This window comes from Manacus candei, unplaced genomic scaffold (assembly GCF_025592945.1).
Source record: "Manacus candei isolate 608988 ecotype Guabito, Panama unplaced genomic scaffold, ASM2559294v1 h1tg000014l, whole genome shotgun sequence".
NCBI lineage: Eukaryota > Metazoa > Chordata > Aves > Passeriformes > Pipridae > Manacus > Manacus candei.
The window spans coordinates 17,700,079-17,727,892 of record NW_026138062.1 but is presented as its reverse complement, the minus strand read 5'-3'; the positions used below and the strand labels follow the sequence as shown (position 1 = coordinate 17,727,892).

At 40.1% G+C, this 27,814-nt stretch overlaps 1 protein-coding gene across 1 annotated transcript in view; it reads left to right on the top strand.

The window, feature by feature from the left end:
* The window catches only part of FOXO1 (forkhead box O1), a 65,419-nt gene extending 57,936 nt beyond the window's left edge, over positions 1-7,483 (top strand). Inside the window, exons 2-3 of the mRNA XM_051780477.1 lie at positions 1,555-2,908; positions 3,296-7,483. Of these exons, the coding sequence (XP_051636437.1) occupies positions 1,555-2,895 (1,341 nt within the window). The 3' untranslated portion in view covers positions 2,896-2,908; positions 3,296-7,483. The remainder of the gene's footprint in view (positions 1-1,554; positions 2,909-3,295) is intronic.
* The last annotated feature ends 20,331 nt before the right edge of the window (positions 7,484-27,814 follow it).

Here is a 27,814-nt window from a genome sequence, read left to right as displayed (position 1 = left end):
TACAAAGGTCCATGAGCTGTATCATCCTCATGGTTTGGTGCTGTAGTGGGTGTTGGGTGTCAGGTTAAAAACTTAGGAGAAGATAGATGGGAGTTAATAGATAGATAGGAAAACAGAAAATACAGAACAGGGTGTTTGTAGGTCTGGCAGCCATTTACTTGTTTTGACATAATCGGTCAACTGGGTTTTTGGTGAAGATCAACCTTACTCTAGTGCTTTCTAGACACAGTCTTTCCATTTTGGCTCTCCCAAAAGTTTCTTTGGACAAGTTGCTAAAAATTGCTATAGATGGAAGGCGAGTAGCGAATCACTGATTTCGCTGCCACTGAGGTCTAATTTCTTGTTTATACATTTCATGTGTTTTTTGTGGTTCCCTCGTGCTTGTTCTGCATAAATCACTGTCCTAGCACAGACCATCCAGGTGGATCTCCATGTAGACCATGCTGCTGTCCCACCCTTCTACCAATATCCATGGCTGCCTGTTTCAGCACTCTGTGAACTTGTGGCCTTTTTAGCCACAGTGTCAAGATATAGGAAAGCTTTTCTGTTGATACAATGTTTTTTACATGTGCTCAGCAGAAAATTATATGAGGAAAAATATGTTCATCTACAACCTGGTAAAGCACAGATTAGTCTCTTATTAACAGGTCAACCTGTGGGTTTCCATTTTGGATTATTTATTTTTTTTATTCTTTTTTTTGTATTTAAGAACAAAATGTGGAACATTACTTATAGCTGAGGAGGTAACAAAAAGCTCCAGTACCACTGGTCGTTCTTGGCACCAGGTATCTGATGCCCTCAGGTATTAGAAGAGTCAATTTTGCATATTTAAAATGTTGATTTTAAAAGAAAAAGATGGTCTGAAGACTGAGGTTTTCATGTTTACATGTCTGTGCTCTTTGCATTCCTTCCTCTCTTGTGATTTCTTAGGCAAGTTGTGATGTTTATTTATAAAAATTAAAACTTAAGCCTCAACTGGTTTTCAATATGTATTTTCTCATATAACACAGGTAATATAAACCTCACTAATGCTCGGTGGCAACAGTCACAGTTTGCATGTTGCAGGTTTGCAGGATTTAGTGATGTGCAGGATGAGAATCCATTATAAGGACCATAGAACGGGATTTAGCATTCCTGAACTTAGTGTAAAATAATAATTAAAAAAATCCATAAATGGAGTCAGGTTCAATTCACTAGGGTGAAGCTGATAATGAGATCTTCAGTCATCTTCTTGGTCTTCTGGTTTATTTTGTCTCCTTTATGAGGAACTTTTATTTCAGAACAGTTCCTTCAGTGTTTTATTTGACTTTTTATGATGTCAGATGTGATCGGGCCAGATGACAGACAAATTTACATGATGACTCTTTGTAAGCTTGTTTCAGCCAGTTCAAGGTGGTGAGCTGATAAAAGATGTTTCCATACTGGCATGTTTTCTTATTTTATGAGTACTCCTGTGTTTCTAACAAAATGATAGTATGTTTACAAAAGCAAATATTAGTATGCCATAAAAGATGCATATTTTCTCTATTTCTTACCTGTTACTCTGTTTTTCAGAATTCAATCCGTCACAACCTGTCTCTGCACAGCAAGTTCATCAGAGTGCAGAATGAGGGAACAGGGAAGAGTTCCTGGTGGATGCTCAATCCTGAAGGAGGAAAGAGTGGCAAATCTCCTAGGAGGCGAGCAGCGTCCATGGATAACAACAGCAAGTTTGCCAAGAGCAGAGGCAGAGCTGCCAAGAAAAAAGCAGCCCTTCAGTCTGGTCAAGAGGGAAATGGTGACAGCCCTGGATCACAATTCTCAAAGTGGCCTGCAAGTCCCAGCTCTCACAGTAACGATGACTTTGATAACTGGAGTACATTTCGACCTAGAACTAGCTCTAATGCTAGTACAATTAGTGGAAGACTTTCTCCTATTTTACCGGAGCAAGATGATCTTGGAGATGGGGATGTGCACTCCGTGGTATACCCATCATCAGCCACCAAAATGACTTCTACTCTACCCAGCCTTTCAGAGATGAGTAATTCTGAGAACATGGAAAATCTTTTGGATAATCTTAATCTCTTGTCACCTAATACATCAATGACTGTGTCAACCCAGTCTTCATCTGCTACCCTGATGCAGCAAACACCAGGTTACTCATTTGCGTCCTCAACCACAAGTATAGGCTCACCAAATCCAGACTACAGGAAATTTACTTATGCTCAAGCTAGCATGAACTCTTTGTCCCAGATTCCTATGCAGACTCTCCAAGACAGTAAATCAAGCTATGGATCGATGAGCCAATATAACTATCCTGGACTTTTGAAGGAGTTACTGACTTCCGATTCTCCCCCGCACAATGATATCTTGGCATCAGTAGACACTGGTGTTTCCCAGGCTGGTGGCAGGGTGCTGGGCCAAAGTGTGCTGATGGTCACTAACTCGGTGATGCCAACTTATGGCAGCCAACCACCCCACAACAAAATGATGAACCCTAATGCCCGCCCTCACCAAGGACATAACCAGCCAACACCTGCAGTTAATGGCCGTGCCTTGTCACACACAGTGAACACCATGTCTCACACTTCAGGTCTAAATCGCTTGTCAACAGTGAAGACTTCGTTACAAGTGCCTATGAGTCACCCGATGCAGATGAATGCTATGAATCCGTATGCCCCCGTTAACAGTTGCAACGGCTACGGAAGGGTGGGAATTGTTTCCCTCCACCAGGAGAAGCTTCCCAGTGACTTAGATGACATGTTAATTGAACGGTTGGATTGTGACATGGAGTCGATTATCCGTAATGACCTTATGGATGGAGAAACATTAGATTTTAACTTTGACAGTGTATTGCCTAACCAAAGTTTTCAGCACAGCGTAAAGACAACCACACACAGTTGGGTGTCAGGCTAGGATGTAGTAGGAGGTAAGCTGTGCTTTTTCTGATAAATCTGCAAAAGAGCTAAAGGGAAAAAAGATGTCAAAATGCTTAAAATCTAGGAGGTCTTCTGTGTTGGCATGTGAACTGCCTCTATAACAGTCAGTCACTTTCCAGTCCTTTGTTAGTTTGAAAATCAGGTTTCCACTGGTGCATTATGATTGCTGTGTACCAACTTCTGTTACTTCTTGTGGAGCACTTATGTTTTGTCATTGATGTTTTAAACAAAAAACTTGCTGGTAACTAGCCAGTAATGAATAATTTTTTTCCCCCTGTTTAAGGTATCTTAAATATAGTTTGAGCATATTTTAATAGATTTAATCTTCTAGTGTGAATGTTAATTTGTTCTTTTTGTTGTTTTTTCTTTCTTCCTAGGCTATGGTTAAATTCTCCAGACTTGTCTGACAGCAGGAACTGAGAAAAGCAGTACAAAGATGTCCTTCACCTTTCTTTTTAATTTTCTTGACAAAGCTGTGCACATGCACTGACTTTTTTGGGGGGTCTTTTTTTTTCTTTTTTCTTCCTTTCGTCAGAGTTGGCAGCAGAGAGAGTGTTTTCCTGTACAGGATGTTTGCCCAAGGTTTGCAGGTTATGTGCTGCTGTAGATAAGAACTGTGCCATTGGAAATTTCATTACTCTGAAGTGCCAAATTCACTACACCATATAATCACAGCAAAGACTCTTACTTACATCATGTCGTGCTTTCGGTTTTGTACAGTGTGATCTATAGAAGAAGAATTGTTTTCTAAGACTATCTGTTTTGGTCCAAGAAAAATTTATAAACTTTTGTAAGAATACTGTGATGATCTCATGCCCTAAGTGAGTTTAACCTTTGTTGATGTTACCTGTGTTTTGATGAATTGAGATAACTGTGGACTTGCCTTGCAGCAGTATGAACTACATTATTTTACTCAAAATTGCCACACATTTCATATGGGAATAGAATAGCCTGTTAAATATGATCCTACTAAACTCATTGACTTTTCAAGGCAAACAGTAGGTTAAATGCCATTTGGTAAGTTATCTGTATTCGTGTAAATTTATGCAAGAATATATTTCATTGTCAGACTAATGACTTTATTGTTGGGCTTAAGATAATTTTTGGAATACTTTCCAAGCTATTTTTCTTATAATTAAAATCTACTTTTGTTACATAGGCAACTTAAAAAAAAATAAATCTGAGATCTGGCAGCATTCATAACCTCTCAATTTTGTACAGTATTTTAACTGGATTAAGTACATGTTTTTATAAATTTCCATAGCACTTGGGAGTGCTAATAAAGAAAAAGCTTAATAAGGATCTTGAATACAAAACATTTCTGTTTTGACATCCCTTTTTTTGTTGTGTGATGTATAAATATAGACAATTCTATGTTTAGAAAGTATTTAATCAGTTTTATATATGCAGTTTTAGAAATGTCATCTGCTTTTATTATCATTTTCACTCTGACTACCACAAAGTGTTAAGTATTCATTGTTAAGATGCTTGTACAATGCTTCACATTTATATTTATTTCATGGAGGTCTCATAATGTTTGTGCACTCAAGAGCAGGACCTTTTTGTGGAAAATTCGTAATTGTAGTAAAATTAATGAAAAAATTGTCATTTGTCATAATTAGCACTAGTTTTGGGGTTCATCAGTGTTTCTGTTGTAAAGTAGTACATTTGAAGAGGAAGGAATGCTACCTTTGAGTGGGAGGCTAAAATTTCCGTGACACCTTATTGCAAGACAAAACATTATGTTGTCTTTTTTTTTTTTTAATAAGAAAGATAAAGTAAGTGGCAAACTTATACAAATGCATGAGCTTTAGGGTAGGGGAAAGCATTAATGAAAGAGATCTTGTTTCTGTGGAAAAACTTGTTCTTGTTGGAGTAGGCACACTGACAGCTACCAGAGCATTTTCAGGAGTGGGTCTTGGAATACATGACTTCTGATTTTTTGTAATTGCACGATGCAGTTTTTATGGATGTGTGGATAACAGGCCTCACCGGTCTTTTCAGTGGTTGCTACACAACATTCGTGTTATAGAAATCCTTGGAGCTTTTTTATGCGCTGACAGGATGAACAGCTTTTGTGCTAGGACTGGCTTTTATGAAGGGGAGAATCAAATATTTTTACACTGAATTTTCTTTTGTCTAAATGGCTCATAACTGGAAAACGTTCTAATTGAAATTTATCTTCCCTGTAGTGATGGTGTATGGTGCAGAAAGAAACAGGATGTGCCAAGTAAAGGAAGTTTAGTAACAAGCTATATATTTAATGATCCTGTTATGACTTTCCTAGGGCTCTGCAATGTATTTATTGATGTGCTAGCATTTAGTTCCCTGTTGGGCTTAAATCACTACTAATTACGGCTGGTCCTACTTTTTTAGATATACTGTTATGGTTGTCAGCAGTTCCAGAGGCTGATGTTAAGCTGTCTTGTGATACAGGATCTCCCCCAGCGTGAAATCAGTCTTTGAACTTGCTTTGAGCAAAATCAGATGTTCTTAGTGCCAAAGCCTCAATGAAGCCACCTGCTTTTACAGGCAAATATCTCTAGTAGGATCTTCGCTATCAAATTCATTATCTCTGAAATGTGATAGTAAGTACTGGCAGTGGAGCAAGTAAAAGTCTCACATTTAGGTTTCTGAAGATCCTTCTTTCTGCTGCGTGTGCAAAAATGTTTGCTCCCAAATAGGCACTGATACACATAGGCCAAAGTAGTCGTAAAATTCACATCTGCGTGCAAAGAAAGCAGTACTCTATGGGGATGCAACTGAACATGCTACATTTAACAATATACCTCCTTTTTATTATTAACTGCTACTGTATAACTTCCTGTAAACATATATTTTATTCATTTCCTTTTATAACTATGAATAACATAAATGTAGCCGTTCCTTAATTACAACAGTCTGTAGGAAGCCCTTTTAATTATTGTGAGAAAACAGTTGTAGGTAATCAGAGGTTTGGATGTGTGATCCTTTTTTTTTTTTTTTGGTGGTGCCATTCTATTATTTTGCAATTGTAATTCTGGAATACTGTGAAGTTTGGTGAAGGAGCATGTTGTCTACCTTGAAAACAAACATTATGTGACCTCTAGTAATAAATCCTTTTTCAGTAAAAGTACCAAGTTTCTGGAGTAATTGTCAGAATTGTTGTAAATGATTGATTTGTGAATTGTGCAGATGATCTTACCTATGCAGCCTTGTTTTTGACTTTTCTCTGGTTTGTACTGTTATTAAAAGTTTATTGTATTATAGAGCTGTTCAGATATTTTAAATATAAAGATGTATGGTTTCCATAATATAGCTATATGATATATGTTTAGGTAGTAGATGCATTAATTGGAAAGCTCTGCTTTGATAAACTGACAGTTTGCCTACACTTATAAGCAAAAATCGTATTGCTTATTATTGGCTTAAATCAACAGAGCATCCCTGAGAAGTTAAAATTGGACCAATTATAAAACAGTATAAAATTTGCACTTGTTAAACCACTGGATGTATGTTAGTACTTTTTTATTTTTTTACTGATTTGAAATTCCTATTTTCATTATGAAATTGCTAGAATTCTTAATTTATGACTGATTTTAAATAAGGTATTCTCATTATTATTATTATTATTATTATTATGGTAATCATAATGTAAGATGCAGCATGGTTTATGCAAGCAAAAAGCAAATTATTCGACATTAAAACTGGCCTCTTTTTTGAAGGTGTTCCACAAACCAGCAATATTATGAAAGATTGGCATGTACATACTGCTAGTTCTATTTGTGAGTGGTGTGACAGCTCTTCAACGCTTCACTGCTCTGACTTAGTCACATTGCAAAATTAAAATTCATATGTGGATATTTTCAGAAAAAGTGCCTGATGTACTTCTACAGACACATGAGAACAATCCCTGACAATTTGTTGTATAAAGCCATAAATGTATATAAATTATGTTTAAAAGGTTTTGTGTCCTTTCTTGTATACAGAGAATGAGATTTGTACCAGTATTCTACTTGTGATTAGTAATTCTTCTACTCAGACTTTGTTGTAATCACTTTCCTTACCATGTAATCTTTTTAATGATGATGATCCCATTTGGACAATCCTGATGGCATTAGCAATTTTATACAGAAAAATACCTCATGGTACCAAGTTTTGCCTGGTGAGATGATAACATATTAATGAGCAAACACTAACTGCAGAATAGTTAACAAATTTTCCATTACTTGGTATAAAGGAATTTTTCTCTTTTGGCATTGCTTCTGGAACTGGAACTGTAGCAGGTACAGGAATCTAACAGGGCTGTGTTACCAGTGTTCTATCACAACCTAGTGTGCTAAAAGTAACTTGTTTACAAGTCTTTGAGACTAAACGCAAGAAGAATCCATGCCTAACTCCTAGGGCTCTTGAGATCTTTGTGTAGAGATGTGTCATTTGTTACTGGAAGCTGCATTAGGTGGCATCAGACCATGTTGCCAATGCTTCAACAAACGTAGTTCAGAGAAAATTACAAAAAAGTCCTGAAATCCTTTCAGAATGGGTATTTGTAAGTATAAGCTCTTAATAAAATTGCTATGACATGAGATGGTAATTAGTGTATCAGAATGTTATGTAATACATTATTAAAGAAGAAAAAAAAGGGATGCTAACATCCATCAAACCACAGGAAAGAATTAGGCTTTGAGTGCAAATTATATGTTAGAACCTAATGCTATTAAATGCGGGAGAGAGTCAGCTCTGGAGCGAAATTCTTCTCTTCCCTCTACTCCCCCTGTTAAAGCAAGGCAGTCCACAAAGCCCTCTTGGCCCTCTTTGCCCTGGTTTTCACCTCTTGCCTTCCTCTGCCTCTCCTGAAGTATGTACCTTTTCTCAGAGTATGTGTTTTCTTTGTCAAACATTTGTGATACGTAGGCCAACTTGCACGGTGCCGCTCCTTTGGCAGCCATGCTTTATGCTGTGGCAGTGGGAGCACTGCTGATGTGAGTAGAGAGAGCAGGAATGTCTAATTTTTCTATTTTTTTTTTAATTTAGATTGTATTTCAAAACAGAGCTGGAAGAAAGGATGAGAGGCTGCCAAAACAGACAGCCAATAACACCCACGCCACAGTTGTCTTGTGAGGCCCAGATTCCTGCTTGCCTGCAGGTGGGGAGGGAGAGTGGTGGCAGAAAGCAGGCTTTAAGTGAATTGCTGGCAAAAAAAGCCAGTTTGATCTTAAAGTGAGCAGAGATAGACCTAAAGAGCATGAAAGAACGCATTGCACATAAAAATAGAAATTTTTAAAGATAGCTAAAAAAATAATTTCTACTTGTACTTTGCAGTTCCATCTTTATTTTAGCTTCGCTCTTCTTTCTTCAGCACACATTTTGGAAGTGTTTTTTCATGTTAGGGGAAGCTGAGGATATCTTCCCTGACATTTTGAAAAGGCTGACTTCTGGAATGAGAGGGTTGTAACATCTAAAGAGACTCTATTTGGGTGTTCGTGAAGCTGTTGTTGGAAAGGATGCACATTTAATTGGTACATGACTAGTTACTGCTGCCAGGAGAGATAGTCAAAGCTTGTCTCTTGGGAAGGGACTGGCTAGCAATTTATGCCAATCTGGCAACAAGGGATTTGAATTTGCTGATCAAGCACAGAAACCTCAAAGCATACTTGTGCTCTGAGTGAGTTCTATGTCATGGTAATAAATATGTTTTTGTGCAGAAACATCAACTACTATGTCATGCCAATTGATAATCCAATTAAAACTACAAATGACATTAAATCTTGCAGCCATTTATTGTGCAGCTGGTGTGCAAAGATGTGGTTTGTGAAGATCCTTAGAAGGAATAACTTGCAGTGATCAGAGCTGGGGTCATGCCCAGTGCTGGATTGCATGCAAATCTCTGTTTGTTACCTGGTGATGTTTTGCTTTGGGTTGTTCTGGCATGTGACAATATGATAGCTAAAATGAGGAGGCAGGGACAGCGCCTCATCTTATTTTATATTTTTCTACTTGCTGTTGGACCCTGGGGCATTCAGAAATTTTGCATGTATTTTTTGCAAGTAAACTTCTTGTGTGGGTGTTTATCACTGAGGTGATGGGAAAATGGATGAGGGCTTCGGGCAGTACAACTGGAGGAGCATTACAGGAAGCTTCTGATGGGTATAATAGGGCTGTAGAGTGAAGAAGCAGACAAAGAGTTTGTTCATAACTTGGAACCTCAACATTTTACATCCTTCCTGTCTGCTCCTCTACAGTTGCTCATGCCACCCTTAAATGAAGAGGTCTTTCCATGCAAGATGAGTGAATGTTGGCCTCTTCTCCTAAGTAACAAGAAGAAAGAGGAAATGGCCTCAAGTTGCCCCAGGGAAGGCTTAGATTGGTTATTAGGAAAAATTTCTTCACTAAACGGGTTGACAAGCATTGGAACAGGCTGTCCAGGGAAGTGGTTGAGTCATCATCCTGGGAAGTATTTAAAAGTTGTGTAGATGAGTCACTCAGGGACACGGTTTAGTGGTGGACTTTGCAATACTGGGTTAATGGTTGGGCTTGATGGTCTTAAAGGTCTTTTCCAACCTAAATTACTCTATGATTCTATGGTTACATTTCCTTCTCAGTACCCTAGAGGGACATTGCCTGAGCAGGCAACTACCCAGACCTTGCACAAGAGTTTTAGAATTTTTTCAGAGAATTGTGTTTGGCAGGAATGTCTAAATTGTTTCTGAAATATTCAATCAACTTCAATCAAGTGCGAAGAGCTAATGGAAAAGCCCATTATAGAAACGTATGTGCATTGGAAAGGGGGATGTGTGAGAGATTCTGGGATGACGACGCACATTAAGTGGTTGCTTCGAAGGCCGAAGAACCTCTCGGGGGTAAGGGCTAAAGCAGCAAATAAAAGAGCTTCCTTTCTGTTGGATTTTGAAGTGTCCAGTAACAACCACAGATGCCACAAAATCCTGGCCTGAATTGTTGCTTGAGTGTTTTTGACCAGGTGAAAACAAGTGATGAGCTGTGAAACTCAGTGAGAACTGAAGTTTCATTTCAGGAGTCCAAATAAGTTACCACTTCCTGCTCCTCCCTCTCTTCCTCCTGCACCCCACCAATTTAGAGCACTTGAGAGGAGTGTTCCTGTTTGGGTTTTGTATTTTCTTTTTAAAATATCTTTCCACTCTGCTCAGAAGAGTTGGACTAGGCAAGGCCCTGTGCCCTCCTTTTATCTCCAATGCCAATGGCTGAGCTGTGCTAGGGTAGTTCTTTACCTCTTCCTTCCTCAGCCCATACAACAGATCTCTCAGTTTAACACCCAAATGAGCCCCAAAGCCAAAGTTGATTCACTCAGTGGATAACACCAGGAGCCCTTTGAGGTGGGAAGTTTTGTCTGCTGTGACTCTTCTGCTGGGAGGCTTCTGAATTGAAAATAACCTGGGATGACAGGGGAGGCCCTGGGAAAGGGACTTATCTTGGAGCCATTCAGTTGTTCCACTACTGGCCCTGTCTCACCCAGCCTCAGTGTCCTTTAACTCTCACACCCTTGTTGATCTTCAAAGCAAGGCTTTCTGAAGAGGGCTTTCTGAGTAGGGTTTCCATGTCCTGTTCTGCCACGGGCAAACACTGCTAGTATAAGCACATCTGTCTGGAAGTTTATTTTCGGCAAAAAATAGGAAGTATGGTCCTCTTGCCTACAGTCTCTTTGAGCAGCTGGTTGTCCTCATCTCAGTGGTCCTGGTGTGGTAGGTACAGAATGCCAAGAGCCTGCTGGTGACTGAGAGGAACGCCAGGCAGATGGGGCTAGTATTTACTCCAAAAATAACATTGAATAATAATATAATGATATTGGATATGTTAGACTCCAACACAACTACTAGGTGATCTGTTACTTAAATAGGACTTCATACCAGATAAATTAAGTTAAAAAAATGGTGATGATGGTCTTTGAAAGGGGCGCTAGCACAATCGTAGGAGCTGTGCTTGACTTCCAAGTGGGGTAACTTCAAAGAACATGTGACACAGACTCAGTAGCTGTGTGGAGTGACTGGGGGAAAATGGTAGCCATGTTCCTGCTGGAGGAAGCTGAGCTTCACAAATGTGCCTAAGTCAGCAAGCATGGGAACATGAGTGATCAATGTGACCTGTTTGGATTTTCAGTTGCTTCAGAATTTTCCTCATTTAAGTTCCTCAGACAACTGGGATATAATGGAAGTCCTCAGTGCCTACCCTGATTTAAAGGGTTGATCATCCAAATGTGAGTAATACTTGGCTTTTCCATACTAGGGAACCTTGCCCTTCCTCAAGGACCTGTGTTGTTCAATGAGTTTGAATAGTCAGCAAAAGCAGTTGATAACCTAAATCACTGAGGGCACAGCTATACAGAACAGTGAAATGTCAGGATGTGCCAAGAGCTGTGGAAGGGTTTCAGCATGTTTTGTGATGTGTTGATAAACCAGCAGATATGATTAAGTGTTGAAAAATGTGGAATAATGCACAGGGGAGGAGGGAAGAGTGAACTCTGGATGAGGTATTACCACCATGAGAAAGATCTTGGAGTCATTGAAAGTATTTCTTCTAGATCTCAGCTCACAATTAGCTGTGGACAAAAAAACCCCACAGTAGAAATAATAGTAGGACTAGCAGAGTTCATAGCAGAGACTAAATAGGAGAAAGGATGAGGGAGGGTAGGTATAGATGAGTAAAGTGATAGGGGTTTGTAAAATTGTGGATGCTGTGGAGAAGGTGAATAGGAAGTGATTAATCAGTATTTCTTGTGACACAATTGGGGGCACCCAATGAAATGATCAGGCAGCAGGTTTAAAACAAACAAAAGGAAGTACTTCTTCACATAGTACATAATTAAAATTTGGAACTTGTTGCCATGGGATGTAGTGAAGGCCAAAAGTATAAATGGATTAAAAAAAAAGATTATAAAAATTAATACAAGATATGTCCATGCAATTAAATACAGTGGTCCAAATGCGGCCCATAGCTCAGGAAGTCTGGAAGCTTGGAGCATATACCAGAGAAGAGATTACTCAGTTTGTGACCGGTCCCTTGTGCATCCACTGCTGGCCACTATCAGTGACTGGACATTGTTGTAGGTGGACCTTTTGATCTGACCTTACAAGAGTTGTCTTCAGACAACTTAGTTATGCTGGGAATAGGTACAATCAGAAACAGTTGCCTGACACCCGTCCATGAAGAGGTTTCAAACATCCACATGTCCCTTTCCAATTCTCTGTCAGTCATCATGGATATTGTGTTGGGAGTCTCACTGGGAGGCATCAACTGGAATTATGTTCTCACCATAATAAATTATGATGTAACAAATGCAAAATTGCTGGTTAGATTTTTTAAGCTTTTAGGGCAGAAAAAAATGCACAGAAATATGTCAGAGGAAGACAGAGCACGGAGAAACAAAATCTCTGTTCGTCCCAAGCAGCTCTTCTGTAGCAGCTATATGGAAGCTGTGGTCAGGGCAAGGATAAGACAGTGTGTTAGAAATCCCATGCCTCCTCCCACACCCATGACTAAAGCACTGCTTTTTTTTAAATTTTGTTGGCTGATAAGGTGTCTTAGTTTTGGTTTGGCTCCCTGCCAAGTCCCCAGGACCCAGCGAAAAGCCTCCTTCCCCCTACCCCTTCTCCGGCAAAGAGTGAGAGGAAAAAAACTATGAAAAACCCGAAATAGCAGAACCATAGCAAAATATATATATTTACATATATCACAGTTATATACAGTTACAATACTATGTACATATAAAAAGAGAACCCCAAACACCCCTCAAAGGGAAAGGGAACAAGGGACAAAACCAAAAAAAAAAACCAAAACAGGAATACCCAATCAATAAAGAACTAGCAAAAGAAAATCTTAATACTCCCCTTGAGAAAACAGAATCGTGCCAAATGCCCCTGCCACTCTCCGCCTCCTGGATCAGCAGAAACAACAGGCCCTGCAGGGCCTCAACTCCCAGATGAGCAAGACCAGCCACAGAGACCTGCCGTTCTCAAGTCCATCGGAAAAGAAGAGGGGAGAACCTCCCCTTTCTTTCTTATTTATACACTTACTTACATAAAAAATAGGAGGGAATACCGAGACAGAGGCACTTCCTTGTTTTCGAGCTGGTCACCAAGGAAGGCCTAAAAACCAGATCATTACATAAGGGGTTAAAGTTATTCATGTGGACATGTGAAAGCCTTTCAAAGATACTCAACAGTGATACTGGACAGTGAGCCTTGCAGTACTGGTCTAGAAGGAATGGTGTGTCAGTGGTAGGAGCTTCTCCAGTACTGATAGCCAGGGTCAGCTAGAAGGGAAATGTGTGTCAAATATAAGTTTTATTGCTTTTTAAATATTTTAATGATGTACAATGGAATTCCAGTGGAGGACAAAACAGCATTTTCTTGCCAGATTGGTAGTTTGAGCTCTTTCCTTTGGATGTTAACAGAATGACACCAGGCTTGTTAACTCACAGTAACTGATTAAGAGATGCTGACCTGAAGGTGAAGGAAAGGTAAATTTCATCCTGCCTGGAGCTTAAATCAACCCATTATAGGACTTCATGTGAAGAGACACTGAGTAGACATTGCAACTGAGTCTTGAATGCCAGCAGCTATAAATACCATGTGAGAGTGAATTTATGCTGTAGCTTACCAGTCAACATGCAGGAAATCACAGACTTCACTCACGTGTTGAAAATATAATGCTAATGGACTACCGTATGCATTGCACACGTCACTTTCTTTCCTTAGATCTGTGTCCAAAGCTGCTTCCTCTGTGAAGCTTTGAAATGTGAAGTCTGATCAACACTGACTCTTCTCAAAACATTCAAAAAGAATTTTTAAGAAAGCTGTCACCTCTGTATGTTCCTCTTCAAAACTGCTTGGTTATTTTCTCTAAATTTCCACTATTAAAAGAAAATGGAAATATCTAAACCTCCATAAATGCAAACTGTAAGGTGTTTAAATTAACTTAATGTTTGGTACCTCAACTGACTGAAACCTGGGTGTTTTAATATATTTTAAATTGGATAATAGAGAACCATGCATTTTATAAAGCATTGGTTAGGCTTTATTATCAAGCAGATCCATTCTCTCTTCCGTCTTTTCTCACCCACCTTCTCTTTGGTGATAGGTTTGGCAATGGTTTAGTGGCACTCAAATCATGTGTGCAATGTCCAAAACTGGGCATCCAGAGTTCCTTCCTGTTTATATTGGCATCTGCTATTATTTAGCAGCTTTTCTTTTGCCTCCTTTGATTAGGAGTGTTCTCAAGGTGTGTAGCACTTTCCAAACATGATGAAAATAATGCTATTTCTGAAAAAACTTACAACTGACAATTTGTAGTAAGCAATAGTTTTGTATGACCGGTTCTGAAGGCTTCCATGTCTCTCCTCAAAGTTTCCTAGTTTGTCCTGAACCCTGTTTTGACTGCATTAGCCATTAGCAACATTAAGATATGTTAAGGTCATTATGAGAACTTCAGGAAGCTCTCTGCCACCCATTCCAGAAACTGTGCAGACACTCTGAAGCTATTACAAATGCAAAGTGAAACATGTAAGCCTACTCCCTCTGAATAAACTTAATTTGGAGGTGATTTGTATCACCTTTTTTTTTATTAATTTTTCGGTTTTTTCTTTAACTTCTTTTTTCCCCTTTTTCTTTTTATTTATTTTTTCCCCCTTGTGTGCAGTGATATGGTGCTACTTACACAATCAGTTACTGCAGCTTTGTGGAGAAGTTATGACTTGTTGCACCTTTGGCTGGGTAAAGAGAACACACATCATAGGTGACCCTGACAGCTCCTTTATTCACTGTGTTACTGTGCATCCTCATAACCTGACTGAGGAAGGCCTTATAATTCCATAATTTAAGAGGCAATTACATACCAACATCACAGTTGCCTTTTGCGCATTAGTTAACTGAGTGATGATACAAAGCTGTTTCTGGCAGCCAAGGGGATGAAATCCAGCTGGCAGATCTGCTGGCGCAGGGTCTCAGTCAGCCAGCCCTGCACGCTCTGCGTTCCTGGGGCTGCTGTGCTAATTGCTGGAATGTGATTCCTACCCACGGCACAAGGGGAGAACATGAACCCTGGCCAAGAAAGGCTTGCCTAGCCATTTGCCAAGCCCATGGCTGTCCCCAACTCTGAAGGCTGCTCTGCTTAGGTGACTCACTGCTGCATCGCAAGTGCTTCTAGGCTGCCCATTGAGAATCCTGAGCCCTCCCTGCATGAAGGGAGCGGTCCTTGTGGGGCTCACAATGGCACTGATTTTCTGGTTTTTTTTTAAGGATTTGGTTTACCCAGTTGGAAAACACTCATCAAAGGCAGGATGTAGGGAGGGTGATCTCTGATTCTGTGTGTTCAGGTTCCTAGAGGCTTTAGTGGTGCAGACATAATAAATTGCGCTCAGCAGCTGCAAGAGCAGACTCTAACTTCAATGACACTGCAAACCATATGAAAACAGCATCTGTGCTTACTTGGGGTGCTTTCTATCTGTTGAAAAGGTGACCCACTTCTCTAGGGGACTGTCATTTATTTTTAGGGCAGTACTGTTTTAATAATTCCTAAGTGTTACTTTTTTAAGGTTAAGATATATTAACCATATTTGAAAATTATCTACTTATTGCTCAGTTGAGAAAGGATTCTGATATACCAATAGGAACATGTTTAATGACTTATTTTGACTTTTTTTTTTTTTTAAATGCAAGACAAAAACATGTCTCTGATCAGTGAATTTAAATAAAAACAATAGTCTCTATTCCTTCATACTCTTTTAGGTTATAGACAATACTGAAACACATTTCATCTATACATTTGAACAAGGCATATCTTAGTTACTAGGTTTGTGTGGAGAAATAACTGATTTGGTTTCAAGAGGACACAGTCCGAAAGAAATCCAATAATGTGGAACATAGAGATAAACATACTCCTTGACAGATGATGGAAATCGAGGGGGGAGAGGCTTCTGGGCTGTTTTTTATTACATTTATATGGTCTTCCGCGCTTCGAAGAGATTTATACTCCTATTTATCAGCACTGTATATGGCAGAATGGAGTCCTATTGGGCTGGGTGTTGGAAAAACCTTCTCCAGGAAGTCATCTCTGATTTGCAGCCTTTATGGTCTTTGTTGTGGAAAGGGAAGCAGGGTGGGAAAAGGGAAAACAAAAAATGGATTGAATAGTGTGCTGGCAACCAGTATTATGATCCAAATCTTTCATATTTGATTTCGATGGGTTTAGCAAGAGAGAAGTAAGGGGAAAGAAAACCTAGAGGACAGGAGTTGCAAAAAGGAAGGGAGGTAAATGAAAGGGGATTGGGGAGGAGAGGGGAGGGCCAGGTGGAGAAAGAAATGGCAAAGAGAAGACTCGGTTGCTGCTCAGTGCAGAGCGGAGAGACGGGGAGGAGTTACCAGTCCTTTGAACCAGCGGCTGGGCAGGATGTGTCTGGTCTAAGAGTCACTGTGGTGCAGAGCCAGCAAACATTGCTGGGGAGCATGTTCTCGGTCACATGTCCAGGCAGCTTCTCAGCCAATTTGTGCTGTGTGACAGTGTATGCTCTTTCTGCCAAAGCTGATAAAGTAAGTCAAAGTAATGAGCTTAATGGAGATATTGATAGCTGAATGAATACCTATGTAATATTATGGAATGTATTTTAAGTACTGTATAAAATTAGTAGTCTACACTACATATGGTCTAGACTAGGCCACCAGGCTGCTGGGAACCGTGGACTTTCAGCTCCAGGAGGAGTAGTTAATGGAATTTGTGTGGCTGATCAAGTGTGACCCATAAAATGAACGCATTGTCAGTCACTGGACAGCCTGACACCAGATAGAGCCATTGTCAGTGCAAGCTTGGTAGCAGTGGAATCAAAATGAGGCAGATGGCAATGGAAATGGAGATTTTTCAGAACCAAAAGGAATCTTCAAAAGACAAAATGTTGCCTGAACCCCTAGGGCTACAAGCGGGGATATACCTTGGGCTTCGTTTCCAAGACATCAAATCTGTTCTCAGCTTTTGCTAAATACATCTTTGGTTACTATATCAGCTTCTAAATCTATCACCTATTTGGTCACAGGATTGGGCTGAAGCAGATGAATTTGTGATGTCTAGGCAGACAGCTTCAAGAAAATGGTGGATGCATGCACACCTGTTGCCAAGGCTATATGCAAGGCTGGTTTTCTGCCCGTCTTTAGGGAAACCAGAAATGGGATTCATCTAGCCAAGTGCTGAGTTTTGAGACAGGGCTATTAGTTGTCTCTGCAAACCAGCAGTCACCTGCAAAAACAAACAGCTGAGACACACCTTTCAGCTCCAGCCAAACCCAACACCATTTGCAACTCCACATGTTAGTGACTGCAGAGACTCAGAGACTCTGGCTACTTGTCCTGATCCTTTTGCTGACCATGCAGGGTGGCTGCTCAAGGAACCGGCTCAGGGAGCTGATTCAGCCAAAAAATAACTTGCCAGAAAAGAGGTCTTGGAAATTAAGGAGTTAGCAGCTGTGGCTAAGAGATGGAACTATGCTAGGTCAGCATTTCCTCCAAAGCAAGGCCCAGGGAAACCCAGACATTACTCTCAAGCCTAAAAGGCAGGTGTGGGACCCACACCACTGACTGTGCTTGTGAACACAAGTAACAGACAGCACTGGCCAAGCAAGAAAGCTTTCACTTTTGAGAAAGCCCTGAAGGACCATGCTTTAAATATTGTTTTGTTCATGCCAGCTACATTTTTTTTCTCTGCAAAGCCAGGTCCATTTGATTAACAGAACTCTAAACAGTGCTTCTGGCCTAGAACTTTGGAATAATTTCTTCTTTTTGTCCTGTTACAAACCTATTTCAGTTGAAAGTGAGCTGGCTGGAAGATAAACAAATGCTGAAACAGAAACCTTAAAACTGGAATACGGTTGTGGATTTAGCAACTTAAATTTTCCAACAAATGCAGTAAAGGCCTGTCTGACTTGGGGTCTAAACTTACTTCTGGTGCGAAAATTCCCCAGTGCTGCTTCTTCTTTCAATTCTGGTTGAGAAGTCTAGCCCCATTTATGGTGCTAGCCACCATATTCCCACTTATATGAGAGAATTCAGAACAATTGGCATGTCTTCTCCATCCACTCTCCCACCCTCTGGTGTCTCTCGTTTGTGGTTTAAGCCCCTAGAGAAACTCACAGAAACCAACATATGCATAATTTGCAGTATAGAAGGATTTCCAGGAGGCCCTTTACTTTTAGACATGGATGGATCTGTGCAAAAAAAGACTATATGTACATATTCCAATGCTCAAATTTACTCTCATCTCATAATTATTTTGAAGAAAAAAGTCTGGAGGAGGAGATAGGCTTTTTCCTTCTCCTATTCCTTTCCTTTGTTTTTGGACTATGTGGTGGTGTTAGTTCCTTCGGAGCCTGTGGTTGGTGTACAGTGGATTTCACTTCCAGGGAGTTCAGCTTCTCCTTGTGATTGACAAGCGCTCCACAACCACGTGTAGCAATCTGCTGCTTCCAGTCCAACGTTCTGTTCAAACATGACTTTGTGATAAGGCATGAGCATGCCCATAACACATGATACGTGGAATAGGTCATTGTTGAGATATTTTGCTGTGCTTTTATTAAACTGGCTGATGTCCCCAGTTTGAACTGTCTGGTTCTAGCAATAAAACTCAGCAGCTGTGAAGTCTATCAGGTGCTGAGGGACCTTTAAGCATAGGTTAAGCCTGATGTCTTTATGTCTGAGATGTTCAGCGTTGGAAAAAACCCCCTGCATTTGTTGGAAAATTTAAGCTGCTGAATCCAAAAATGTGTTCCGGTTTTAAGGTTTCAGCTTCAGTATTTGTTTAGCTTCTAGTTATCTCACTTAGCTGAAACGGTCTGGTAAAATTTAATAAAAATAAGAGAAAAAATTACTCCAGAGCTTCTATGCCATGTCCCCAAACCCATGGGGCTACCTACCTATTTCACAGGAGATTTTAGGAAGGTAGTTAATGATAGTTTATAAATATTTTGAGTTCTTCAGATGAAAATACATATGAACACCTAAATGTTGTTTCTACAGAGGCTGTTTACTTAGGCTAGAGCTTCCCTTTTACCTTTGTGCACGCTGTAAAGAGAAAGTCTGTGTGTACAAGAGACTTGCACAGGAAAATGGGAGGAGCCCTTTGGCCATCCCCTAATATTTCTGAGGAACTGAGCTGACAGTTCCACAAACAGCAGGTGTTTGAGCTAACTTGGAGTTTTGGACTCAGAACAAACATGGTTTAAAAAGTGCCTGAAAAACTCATCTTGCAATCTTTTTTTTTTTTTTTGATCACCTGGTACTACAGAAAGTGACCAGATGCCCTCTACTCTGAGCAGCTTTTCTTAGTAACACTATCCTCTATCCATGTGTTAGCTCGACCATTTGTCAGTGGATTGGATTCTTGTTAGGCAGTTGTTCTTATTTGGTTTAACAGTGATCCGACAAAACTAAGCTCTGTGCTGTACTAAAGGACAGATTTCACTTGATAGTTTGAAAATAGCCATGTCACTTTCTATTTCTTCTCCCCTTGCTTTATTATCATTGTTCCTAGGGCTGTCAGGACAGGGAGAGTCCCAGACCCAAACTAGCATGGACAGGTTAAGCTGATTGTTTGCTTCCTGGTCACATGTGGAACTATAATAGCCCTTGGCTGGATTTCGGAAAGCAAAGGTATGCAATTCTGTGGCAGCTCCACCCCAGACAGAGATGAGGGAATTATTCTCCCTAATTTACAATAGGGAGAGAAAGCGTTCCTTCCCACAAAGTTGCAACACAAGATGTGAACTGGCCTACCTAACTCCTACCTTTCATTTGGCCTCTGCTTCTCACCAAGGCAGAACTTGAAGAGCAGAAAAACAAGTGAGAGGTGTGAATGCTGTTAGTAGAGATACTAGGATGGCATTTTTAGGTATCTTCTTAAAAAATCTCCATTTTTACCAGTAGCATGGTCCAACCGAGAAGAACTGCTGTCAAGACACTACGTCTAGTTACTGAGCAAAACAATTTAAGTGGTCTTCTTTCATATGTTTCTGCTGTTGCTCATTTCCCTCTGGACTGAGGAAAATGATCACTGCTTCACAGGAGATCAGTATCAACTGTATCAACAGTATCAACTAACCTTGCCTATTTTTTTTTTATACTGTATGTTGACAAACTGGTGACTCTTCACCACTGTGTCTAGATGGAAACTTCTACTGTGCTAAAGCAGAGTTCTGCTTAGTGAATCATAGAATCATTGAATTATCAAATGGTTTAGGTTGGAAAGGACCTTAAAGATATAAAAGTTCCAAACCCCCTGACATGGGCAGAGACACCTTCCACTGGACCAGGTTGCTCAGAGCCCCATTCAGCCTGGCCTTGAACTCTTATAGTGATGGGGCATCCATAACTTCTCTGGGCAACATGTACCAGTGTCTCACCACCTTCAGAAGTAAAAAATTTCTTCTTAATATCTAATCCAAACATAGCCTCTTTCAGTTTAAAGCATTTCCCCTTGTTCTATCGCTACATGCCCTTGTCAGAAGTCCTTCTCCAACCTTCTTCTAGCCCCCCTTTAGGTACTATAAGGTCTGCTGTAAGGTCTCCCCTGAGTTTTTCTAGGCTGAACAGGCCAAAATGTTGTCCTGAACATGGGTTCATTACCTGGTGCACAGTGCTGACTCACACACCGAGGCAAGGTATTTCAATTTTTTATCCTAGTTTTTGCAAAGTAGGGAGCTGGTGATAACCCACGAAAGGCTGACTCCCCGATCATCAAAACTTTACACCATTTATACATTTTAACAAATGTATCAGCATTCATTGGTTACATATTGTATAACTTGTTAATTATTATTACTCAATCCCCTATTTGTTGTTGTATCTCTTGCTTCTCACGCTAATTAGCCCACATGTGCAGTTCTTCCCTCCATTTGGGTCTGGGGTCTGTTTTGAGCAGTCGGTCAATGAGTTGGTGGTCATGATCTCCCATCGCCTGAATGAGCCAGTTTCCCCAGTCACTGCTCAGTCCTGCTGACTTCACTCCTGGTGGCTCTTGTCCAGACAGCCTATTTATTCATCTTGGGATTGTCTTCCCTTTCCCTTAAAACAAAAGATTAGCTAAGCATATGATGTCTACAATGCAATTTCTTAATAATAACTGTCTAACAACTAAAAAAAATTTCAAAGTTTGACTCAAACTACTATTCAAATCTTGAGGGTCTTGGTATCAAAACTATCTCAGTCTGTCTTCATAGGAGAGGTGCTCTGTCCCTCTGATCATCTTCATGGTCCTCCTCTGGACTTGCTCCAGCAGGTCCATGTTCTTCTTTTGTTGGGGACCCTAGACTTGGTTTTAGTACTCCAGGTGGGAACTCACTACAGAAGAGCAGTGGGAGAGAATCACCTCCCTTGACCTGCGGGTCACCGAAGAAAATGTCAGAAAGGTACCAACAGCCTAGATCCAAGTATACTGTAGTGAACAGGTGTCTCTAGCTTGCTCGTTGCTGGGTCAAGATCCAGACATAAAAGTAAAAATTCTGTGTTTGTATGCATACACACGTGTTATCTATTTATGTAGGTGTACACAAGCATACACATAATGTTTATTTAAGCCTGCCTAGTATAGCCATTGTTACCTGGCAATATGCAGTGGAAAAAGTCTGATGGTTTACATAAATGAAATTGCTCATGTGAAGAATTCAAGCCACCTCTCAAGCAATTAGCCAAGTGTAGATTGATGGAAGGCCAGAAGGAAACACTGCAATAGCACTACCTGACCGCCTGCATAATGCAAGCCAGGGGACTTGTCATAACAGCAGTGCACTTTTTGACCCTGACTTAGATGCCATTGCTGAAGGAAATCTACTCTGACTACTGATACGTTGTCCCAGTGCTGTCAAAAGTGAATCTGTTAGGCTGTGTGGGTTATCTCACTCCCAGCTTCAGATCTCTGCAGAAGGAGTATTCAAACTTGTTTCACTCCACTCCAGTTTCTCTCTCTGGTAAGCAAAGAGATATAGGCACTTTTGGGGTATGATGTATCTCATCTGAAGTTAGGCATTTAAAATGGGTGTAGATGAACTGCACCCCATAACACCCTATTTTTGTCTGTTGACTATAAATGGAGTCCAAAGTAACCAACCCTGCTGAAGACGCTGTGCTGGTTGCCCAACCTCTGCCTTCAGCCTGTGAATCTTGTCCTCATGTTTTCTGATAGAGTGGGTGAATTTCTACTCTCTGATAAAATTTTATCCCTTAATCTTTTTGAGGAACAAATTAGAGTGATTGGTTGGAATCTTCATAAGGCACATCTTTAAAACTCTTCAGCCATTCTTTGAGTTCCTCTCTGATTTCCAGTGTTCCCCTTATTATCAAAGATGGGTACACTGACACAGAATTATTCCTATGATTCCCACAATGGATTTAGTACAGATCTGTTCAAACATCCAAGGATTGCATTTGTGTTTTGGCCAAAGTTCAGCACTGCAAGTTTGTTATCAAATCATGACCCCTGATCGGTCAGAGTCATGGATGCCTGAGGGGAATCTCTGCCTATGGAGCATCCCTTAAGACTGTTGCTTGATGACTATTGCCATTGACATTTTGCCAATACAGTTTTGATTAAACTTATTCTACATTTTATTGAGTTCTTCTATCTTCTATCTTTCTGGTGCAAATGTTAGTGCCCACCAAAATCCTTTTTATATATTTAAGCTGTTCTACCATGCCTATTACTGATATGAAAAACTGTCATGTTAGGACATCAATTTAATTTGATAAGATTTATTTTCCATAAATATATGGTGATTATGATTTTCTATGTATAATTCTACATAGTTCTCAATCCTTTTGCCAATCATTTTACTAGGTTCAGTGTCATAGTGATAGAATGGAGTTGACCTATTTATTTATCCATTAGCCTGGGTTCCTAATATGACATTACAATTTGTCCATGCTCTTCCTCTTTTCCAGTTTTCTTCCATCCTTGAATGCTGAGGGTTTTTGAAGTCCTGATGTATGTCTGTCTTCAGCTTGTCTTGTCTTCAGCTGTCTTCAGCTTTTGCCTAGCAAAGCACTAATATTCTGAGTGTAGTCACATAGAAGTCGTGGTACAAAGGAATCAGAAATATAAGCATTTGGTATATCTTGATTTTCTTACTCAACAAATATTGTTGTTGCTTAAGAGTTGTAGTATTAAGGGTTTTCTTCCTTTAGCAACCTGAAAATGTTGGATGGGAACATTGGAAACTAGGCTTTAGAACATGAGTAATGATGGCAAGAAAAGTTGTCTGCAGACCTGTAAATATGAATAGTTTTGACAAAAATTTAAGCCATATTTGGACTGTCTGTATTATTAAAGTTAGTGGTTTTTTAAGCTGCAGTTTGTGGATCTTAATGATCTCTAAGACCATGGTAAGAACACTTTGTATTTCACTAGCACATCAGATTTACCACTTGCAATGGAATGTCTTGACTTCTGTGCACACTGGGAGTAGCCCTACTTTTTCAGCCCCTTTGACCACAATCTCCCCTTGTGCAAAAGATCACAGCACAGTAATTTCTTCTCTGACGTACTTCTCAGACCACTGGATATGATGGAATCTGCTGCTACACTCCTCATGGCTATGAAATACTCCACAGGAAAAAATGCCCAGGAACCTAGGTATGTGGAAGAGCTGCTTGGGGGTTGTCCTCCAACCTGGGGATGAGCTCTTGAGAGGAATGAGCTGAGGGTTCCTTAGCTGTTTGCAGCCCAGATTCTCCTGCAAAACAGGCTGCATTATTACAGAACAGTCACTCATGGGCATTGAAAGGCATTGCTGCTTGCTACAAAAAAAAGGTGTGGGCCAAGATGAGCTGCTAGATTTTTTGAGACATAATTAAGAGGCCATCTACAATGTAAACAGTTCAAATAAATTTGGCAGAGTTGCTACCAGAAGCTAGATAGTGAAACCAACCAAGCTTATGCTAGCCCACTGACTATATTAGTTTATTGTCTTGAACTTAAATCTTTTGCAAAGGATTTAATGATGTTGTGGATATTGGCTTTTTAGTTGTGCCTTTGGGTTATAAGGATATATCAGGTTAAAAAGATTTTTCAGAAAAAGGAATAAACCTATAGACCTGTCTGACTGATTGATCTTGGAGGCAGCACAACTATCTAAATGAAAAATATCCTTCTAAAGATATTTTTTGATGGAAATAGAGTTGTTTAGTGGGAGGAAATGGTGGAAGCTATTGCCAAGGTACTTCTGTTATTCATGTGATCAACATATTCCTACCTCTAGGGAGAGGTACTCCACCAAACAGGGTATAATCCAGGAGCTGCTTCTCTGGGAACAATAGGAAATTCAGAAATGTTGAGAAACCTGTAGATGGAATGGAACATTTGCTCTCCAGGATAGTTATTTGTGAACAGCTTGGGTGCTCTCTGTGGGAGGATCCAGGCGTGTCTCTGCTGGCAGGATCTAAAGCTCGTCACCCCGAACACCTACGCAGCAGGATGTTCTTGCCAGCTGGGGACTCCAAGTCTAGAGTGAAGCCACTGAAGTCGGACTTGTGTTGTGTACATGAATCAGGTGGACTGCTCCCATGGTTTGGCAGAAAGATCGAGGGCTAGCAGGGAGAGCCTATGGGCTTGGGGTAAGAACTTGTATCACCTGGGTCTCTTCCAGCTCACATTGTAGAGTGTTGATTGCCACATCAACACCCCAAAGCAGATTCTAGCTCTGATGAAGAGATAATGGAAAAAGCAAACCGGGCAATGGAAAGGTCGTACAGGGCCTCCAAAAATCTGCTTTGAAGTGTGTGTTGATGTCTGGCGGATAATACTCTGAAAGCTTACCTTCACTCACAGAGGGGCTTAAGACCACCTTGATGTTGATTTTCAGAGAGTATCAGCCAATAATGCATGTTGGGAGAGGCAAAATGGAAAAAAACCCCCCAAACCTAAAACACACAAACACTTTTGAAACCAAGAGCTTGCTTGTGCGCATACTGCTCTGTTGTGAATTTTGCATCTGCCTGTAGATCAGAACAGGAAGCAAGGGTTTGAGAGCTTTTGTCAGAAAACCTCAAAGCTTTTGATGGTATTATAAATGTCAATGTTGTAAGAAGGAGGAAAGTACCAGACTCTGTTCTGTACAAGACAATAGGGACTTTATGACATTACAGGAAGCTGCATGTGAGAATTACAGAGAAGTTAAGGCCTGTGGTATTAATGCAGTGTAATAACTGAGATCTCATAGCATTCAGTTTATCTCTCTTTCAATATATTCAGAGGCACATAGAGTATAACACTGGTTGAACTGTGGAATGTAGACTTGTAATTTTAAAAAGCACTTAAAGAGAATTTTTCCCCAAGTTCCAGTCCTCCTCAGTAAAAAGGTTGAAGAAAAATAATCAAAACCAAGCTCTTATGCTTAATTGTACATCAGATATGTTGGCCAGTAGAAAGCATTGTATTTAGCATTCAGTCTTGAAAAAATGAGAGAAACAGCGATGTTAGAAGAACAGAGAGTGGGAAGGCACGCTGTACCTGGGCCCTGCACAAGAGGTGAGCTGGTAATTATTCACATCTCAAAGACATTTGAATTAAGCAGGAAAGTAAAAACTTCTACCTCAGAGCTGGATATGTGCTGAACATAAAAAGCTAATATTACAACATACTTGAACACACTGTAGGAAGCTCAAAATAAGAAGTGACCCTGAAAATACTTCTGCAATCTTCTACTACTTTGCTGCTGGCCTTGTACCAACCATCTATGATTCTGTCTTGGCTGAACTGAAGCAGAACCTATTATAATCCTCCCAAGACTAAATTGTCTGTAGATAATTGGACAGTGGAGAAACTGAATTATGAAATACAACTATATCCATGGGAGAATACATTATCGAGTCCTGAATGAGTGTTTTATCTTATTCAGCAACCTTTTGTGTTCTTTTTTGTTCTTCCTTTCTTACTATAGATTGTTGTGGGGAGGTTTCTGAGTCAATAACATATGTGACCCAAAAACACTGTTTTTAAACTTTCAGATTTTTTTTTGCCCTATTTTATACCAGTAGACCAATGATGACTGTATATGAAGATGGATATGTGAAATGAAAAAAAAAAATCATGTCAGCAACTTGCGCTTGCTTAGTATTGCTTTCCTCGCTGTGCTGAATCTCTATCTTTACTTTTTATTCCACATTTGTTACAAGCACGCTGGTGACTAATGAGGCCAATACGAGATAGACATGTCCGATTGCAAAAGGCACAGCAGAAAGACTCCTTAGGTGGTATATTCAGCAAGACACAATTCTTTCTGCATTGTCTTTTCTCCTCGAGAGTGATCCTGCGTACGTTCTCAAAGGAAGCAGCAGTGTTATAGATGGTGTGTCTCCAGGCCTTCCAATTTGAGGTCAGAGTAGACCAGTTATGTTGATCAATATGGCCAAGGCTGAGATGTTGTTTCAGGGGGTCCTTGTATCTTCTCTTCGGGGCTCCTCTCTTGCAGCAGCCAGTGGCAAGTTCACCATAAAGCAAGATCTTAGGGAGGCGGTGGTCCTTCATCCTTGAGACGTGTCCTGCCCAAAGCAGCTGTGTTCTCAGCAACATGGCCTCAATACTTGTGACTGCTGCTTGTTCTAGAACAGATGTATTGGTCACATAATCTGACCAGTGGGTGTTTAGGATTGTTCGGAGGCAGCGTTGATGGAAGCGTTCTAGGAGTTGCAGGTGGTGGCGGTAGATGACCCATGATTCGGATCCATACAAGAGAGTAGACAACACTGTAGAGCCTTCCTAAATCTTCATTTGCGAAGCCTAGCCATGAATGACTTTTTATTAGTTAGATTGAAATCCTGGTGCCTGAAGTAGGGTTTGTTTAGGCAAAGAATGAGGAGGATTGAAGTCTGGATAATCATTATTATTTCAGCTCTGCTTTCATGCCTTCAGAGGTCATAAAAATCATCCCTTGCCACAGATATTTTTTTTCACACAGTAAAAGGAAAGATTAAAGTATTTTTTTTTGTCCTAGACTTAGCAAAGGACTTTCAGGAAGTATGTTTCCTTCTCTTAAAACAAAAACAAGCGGTGATTGAAATGCAGGGTATAATTTTCATATTTTTCATATCCCACTGCTGTTCAAATGATCACACTTTGGAGCTCCCCAAATCATAGAGGTTTTGATAACATTAAAGATATGCTCAAGATCCAGTCACCCTTGAGTTATAAGGATGCAAAGTGTGTCTAGCAAACATGACATTTCCATAGCAGATTTGATTTGGTTTGCTTTTGTAGTACTGTTGCAAAACAGGCACACAGAACCACCTCACAGGCAAAACAGGGGCATCAAAAAGACAATATACCTTCCTTCCTGCGGCAGATATTTCAGGAGGTGGGGAAACACAGCTTCCTGTGTTCTCACATGGATTTAGATAATGAAACTCTTGACTGATTCAGAAAGAACAGAGTATTACACAGTTGCTTGAAAATATTATGATGTTATTGTACAATGTGCTGTAGCATTAAATGGCCAGATGTAGTGAAATCTTTTGTGTACATGTCCTAGAAAACAATCATAGCCTGCAGGTTGTGACTGGTCTTTTCACAATGTACTCAGGCTGGGAGGGAGGAGCTGGAGATGAGTGGCAGATGGGAAAAAAAATAAAGGTGTAGTAATAATGAACAAAAAGATATTAGAAATGGCTGGTTCATTTCTATTCTTTTAAAAATGTGATTACAGGTGGGGCTGGTTGCTTTGGTTATCCTTATATTATCATTATCATGTGATGTCTAGCAGCTCAATATTCTGTATTTAATTATTGCTCACGTTCTCAACCACGCAGGTTGAAATTTTCGAAGCAGTATATTGCATAAGGTAACTATAACAGGCAAATGATGCCAAAATGGCTTTTTAAATTTTTTTTCCCCCAAAGAAGAATTCAAGATAAAAAAAAATT